Below are 5,145 nucleotides of genomic sequence, written 5' to 3' on the forward strand. Positions count from 1 at the left end.
CACAATCACTCTCTAATATTTCATTTCATGCATTATAATTCATTTAATTGTTTATAGCCTCTATTGTTTCCAGTTTTCCCCTTTTATGGGTAAAGACCCTTGTACATAAACCATTGAGTGTATTGCTGAATTAATCTGTAGCATAGATTCCTAGAGACAGAATTACTTGACCAAGGCAAATTACTTTCCAGAAAGGTAACATTGATTTATATTTCCTCATGGGTATTTGAGAATATGTGTCTTACCACCTATGTTCCAGCCTTAAGTTTTTTTGTAATTTTATGTTTCAGATTTAATTGAGAAAATAGTTTCTCATTTGGTGTTTAATGTAATACTGAACATTTTATGTGCTGTGATAGACATCATTCTGGAGTATCTGACCAACCATTCTCTAGAACTGATGCCCTACCCACCAGGCAGGCCCTGTGTATTAGATGTGTGACCTCACCTCCCTGGATTTACACTAGATGATTGGACCAGGGTAGATCACATGCACGAAGCTGGTCTATCAGATTCCTTAGAAACTTAGAATCCAGAGAGACTAGCCCGACCTGGTCATTGAATAGAAGACATGTAAACCTATGAGCTCTATGTTAATCATGCACAGAGAAAGAAAGCTGCTACATAAAAAAAAACAAAGGCAGAAATTTGTCATGCAGAGAAAGAAGAATGAAAGCAGATGCTCTGAGGAACAAAGCTGAGATACCAGAAACCCCCAAAAAGGGAGTGTCCTGATTCGTTCTAGTTTTCCCATTCCTGATTCTGGCCTGTGGTGGGACTGCACTATACTATCTTTTCTTAGATTGTGTAAAATACTTTTATATCCTTACAACACATTGCCATTTTTTTCTTCAGTAGCTCAACTAGCTTGGCTGTTTTCTGACACAAACAAATTTTGCTAAATTGAAATTGGTACCACCAGTGGGATGACAACTAATAGGCCTTCCGAGGAAAAACTTACCTTGGTAAAGTTGAAGTCTAGTGGGGTTCAGTGAGAATCGCCACACGCATACCCATTTTAGGATAGAAAAACTGAGTATGTTGCATGGTAGTGAAACAATTAAGTTATAATTTGTCATTATTATTATTATTCACGACATATATCCACAGAGAATTTACAGTATTTGGTTGCTATCTTTAAAGATACAGAGTTTAATTTTTGCAGCAGACAAGAGACAGATCCTAGTCTGTGTATTTCCACCTTGATGCAGAGAAAGGCAGGAATGGCAAATTGAGATTGTCATGGTCCAAATGGCCCTGCTTTGCTGAGCCCTCGGTGTCTAATTCACTGTTGTCTCTTCCCATAGCTAAGTGGATGCATTGATTGAAAAAGAGCAAGATCCTGTCTATTGCAATGGAGAGAACAGGGAGCATCCAGAGTTGGGGAAATTCCTGATACCCCACGTTCTCTCACCCCCACCCTCCAGGCCCTGTGTAAAGCATTTCCAGCTGAGCCTCTCAGTGAGACAAAGGTGATCATGTCTCCTATTATGAGGCATGTTACTCCACCAGGACTGGAATACAGTATGGGTCTGGGGGAAGTTCCCCAAGACATATTAGAGGAAATGAGTCTCTCCCTGCAGCCTCACTCCTGCCTATTCTGCCCACCCATGGCTTGAAGCTACAGCCATTATTCATAAATGAGGGCTTGAACCAAAAATTATTGATAAGTAGGTGAATTTCCTCTAGCCAAGAGAGAAACCTTGCTTCTTTGGCTCTGAGTCAGATTCCAAGTCCTGAAGACTATGTGAGGAAAGGAAGAGGGGTTGGTAGAACGAAGTGGGCTTTCCTTTAGGATATATGAGTCTATGAGCTCCCATCTCTCTTTCTCCAACCTAACCACCATTGTGTGTCTCCATTGCCAGAACCCAACTGTAAAAGCTGCTGCCCCGAGAGCAGGACAATGGTACAGATGGTCTGCCCTTTAATTTACCTGCCCCCTGCCCATCACATCTAGATTTAGAGGGTAATTCTGGGATTTGGCTGGAATACTGACTTTCTTGGAGATACTGTCTTTTGCCCATACAAGATTAAGGGTTTTATTGTCAATCTGTTCCAATCTACATTATATGTTCCAGAAATTCCACACTGCTTTGTTCTAGTAGAAACCCTCCTAGATTTTCATGACTGATATGGATTTATTTTTTATGTGTATAGTTCTTCTGATATTTCAGTAGGGATTTGGGAGGGGAGGGACTAAATGTGTCTGTTCATTCCATAATCCTCTCTCTCATACTGGCTCTTGCTGTGTTCTCCAGTCTTCCCTGCTGCCAAATATTTTCTCTCCTATCAGCCCTTCCTTTGTTCCAAGCTATCTTCCTTAGTGGGTCAAATAGGCCACTCCCTGCTTTTTAAAACCTGTGTGGCTCCTCATCACCTAAAAATCAAAACTCAAATGCGAGCAAGTCATCTAAAGCCCTTTCTATCGGCATCAACCTGTTTCCCAATTGCTATTTATATACCTATTTCTCCAGATCGATTTTCAGTTATATAGATGAAACACTTCAGGAACTAGGTCTGGGCACAGACTTTATGAACATGAGCCTGAAGGTACAAGCAGTAAAAGAAAAAATAAACAAATGGGACTATATCAAACTAAAAAGCTTCTGCAGAGCAAAGGAAACAATCGATAGAGTGAAGAAACAACCTACAGAGTGGGAAAAAAATTTTGCTAACTATGCATTTGACAAGGGATTAATATCCATAATAAACAAGGAACTCAAACAACTGCACAGTAAAAAAACAAATAACCCAATTAAAAAATGGGCAAAGGAGCTGAATAAACATTTTTCAAAGGAAGACATACAAGTTGCCAATGGGTACATGAAAAAATGCTCAACATCACTAGTCATCGGGAAAATGCAAATTAAAACTATACTGAGATACCACCTCACTCCAGTTATACTGGCTATAATCAAAAAGGCGGTGAATAACAAATGCTGGCAAGGGTGTGGAGAGAAGGGAAATAGTGACTGCTAATGAGTACTGAGCTTTTTTCCTGGATGATGAAAATGTTCTAAAATTTTGGTGATGGATGTATAGCTCTAGGAATATATTAAAAACCACTGAGTTTAGACACTTTAAAATAGGTCAATTGTGATGTCTGTGAGTCATACCTATGTAAAGTTGTTAAACAATAAAAACAATTGCTACAGGGGCCGGCCCGGTGGCGCACTGCTATAGTGCGCCGCTTGGGAAGTGCGACAGCGCTCCCGCCAAGGGTTTGGATCCCACATACAGACCGGCCACTCACTGGCTGAGCAAGGAGCGGGGGCAACACCGAGGGTTGCGATCCCGTTGCCGGTCCCGGTCCGGTACGGGCGCGACACTGAGGGTTGCGATCCGTTGCCGGTCACGAAAAAAAGACAAAAAGACAAAAAAAAAAAACAATTGCTACAAATCCCACCTCCAAGAATATTCTGAAATATTTTTAAGATGTTGCTGTATGTTAACTTTTTACCCAGTATCTATAAATAATAATCTGTGTTTTAAAGTAGTATTGTCTACATGAGTTTTGTTGATTGATTTTCTCAGGGTTATTTTATTGCCAACTTTTCTATTTTTCACTACTGTTTAAGATGTGCACTTAGTTTAAATGACAGAGCAGTTATCTCTAAAGCTTCAGTTTAACTCTGCTTTACTACACGGACTAGAATTTGGGGTTTGTTAACAGGCTGTGCTGTTGTTGTTACTGCTGCAGCTACTGCTGTCATTTGCTTATGCCGGCAGTGGGAAGGAAGAGAGGTGCCTAATATTCCATGAATGGAAGAATGCACGAATAATATACGCTTCATTATTTTTTATTGTTATTAATGGTGAGGACATCATAAGTCAATTTCTGCTGTCAGTATGTCACTAAATTTGATTTATTTCCCATTTTTACAGGGAGGGAAAAGTAAAGATGCACCTTCATGGGATCCTGTTGGCCTGAAATTCCTGGAGCGAAATGCTCCGAGAGACTCTCACTGCCAGCTTTCCAACAGCCCCAGAGCTATCGAGCACGCCTATCAATACGGAGGGACGGCCAACAGCCGCCAAGAGTTTGAACACTTAAAAGGAGATTTTGGTGAAAAGTAAAGTAACACATTATCCTTCCAGATAATGCCATAGCTGAGCTTCACCCTTGTTTGCCATGTCATCTTTTTTCCTAAGTTCTTTCCTTTCTGTGCCACTTTAATCCTACTATTTTATCATCAGAATAAATACTAAATATTACATGATTCATGCTTTCCAAAAAATTATATTCTCTATGATTTTCTCCCCAAATGTAAGGTGCATAAAACAGCATTCTCCCAGGAGTTTGCTGTGTTTGATCAAAAAGAAGAGCAATCAAGGAAAAGAAGGGGCAAGTTTCAAATGATTCATCATCATCTAACCTTGACATCCCCTTCCCTCCCCTACACAAATTGCTTTCAGTTTGCAAATGGGAATGCATCCAAACTGCTAGAGGTTAATAAGGAAACACACTGAAAATACAAATATGCTTGTATGTCTATGGTCCTCCAGCGGTCTCAAACCCTATTATCTCTTCCCCATATTTCACAAATTTCCAGGTTATTCAATATTATTAAAGATTTATTTTTCTAGTTTTAGTACCCAAATATTCTTATATAGGTCTTACATAGCTCTTTAAAACACTCATATAGGCAATGGATTCAATAAGAAACCTCTAATGCTTTCTAATTTGCTACTTGCCTAATACACAGAATCAGTATTTGTATTCTTCAGGAAGAATTTGGATTTAATCAAACTACAAGTTAACCTAATAAATGTGTCTTATCCATAGCCTGGAGCTAAATTACTAAGAAGTTTTATTTAATTTCTACACACTCGGGTGGCTGCTTTTAACATGTGATATCTATCAATTAATTCTTACTGGGAGAAAATTTTAATCTGTATTTTAGATAGTACACAAATCATTATTTATATGAAAATTTCTATATTCTCATTAGTTACTCACTAGTATTTTGTTCACATGGATAAACTTCTTTAACATATAGGTTTTTACTAAATTGCAACCATATTTTCACAGCAAGGCACGATAAGATCCTTAACTGAAAGAACACTTCCTTAAATGTGGAACATATCACTGTCATACAAGTAGAGAAGACTTTACATTTTTAAACTAGTCATGCTTACCCAATA

General features: G+C 38.8%; 1 protein-coding gene across 1 annotated transcript in view; it reads left to right on the forward strand.

Moving 5' to 3' along the window:
- The window catches only part of LAMA4 (laminin, alpha 4), a 147,133-nt gene that overhangs the window by 128,462 nt on the left and 13,526 nt on the right, over nucleotides 1-5,145 (forward strand). Inside the window, exon 29 of the mRNA XM_008583885.1 lies at nucleotides 3,886-4,073. Within this exon, the coding sequence (XP_008582107.1) occupies nucleotides 3,886-4,073 (188 nt within the window). The remainder of the gene's footprint in view (nucleotides 1-3,885; nucleotides 4,074-5,145) is intronic.

Source organism: Galeopterus variegatus, unplaced genomic scaffold (assembly GCF_000696425.1).
Source record: "Galeopterus variegatus unplaced genomic scaffold, G_variegatus-3.0.2 Scaffold3070, whole genome shotgun sequence".
Lineage (NCBI taxonomy): Eukaryota > Metazoa > Chordata > Mammalia > Dermoptera > Cynocephalidae > Galeopterus > Galeopterus variegatus.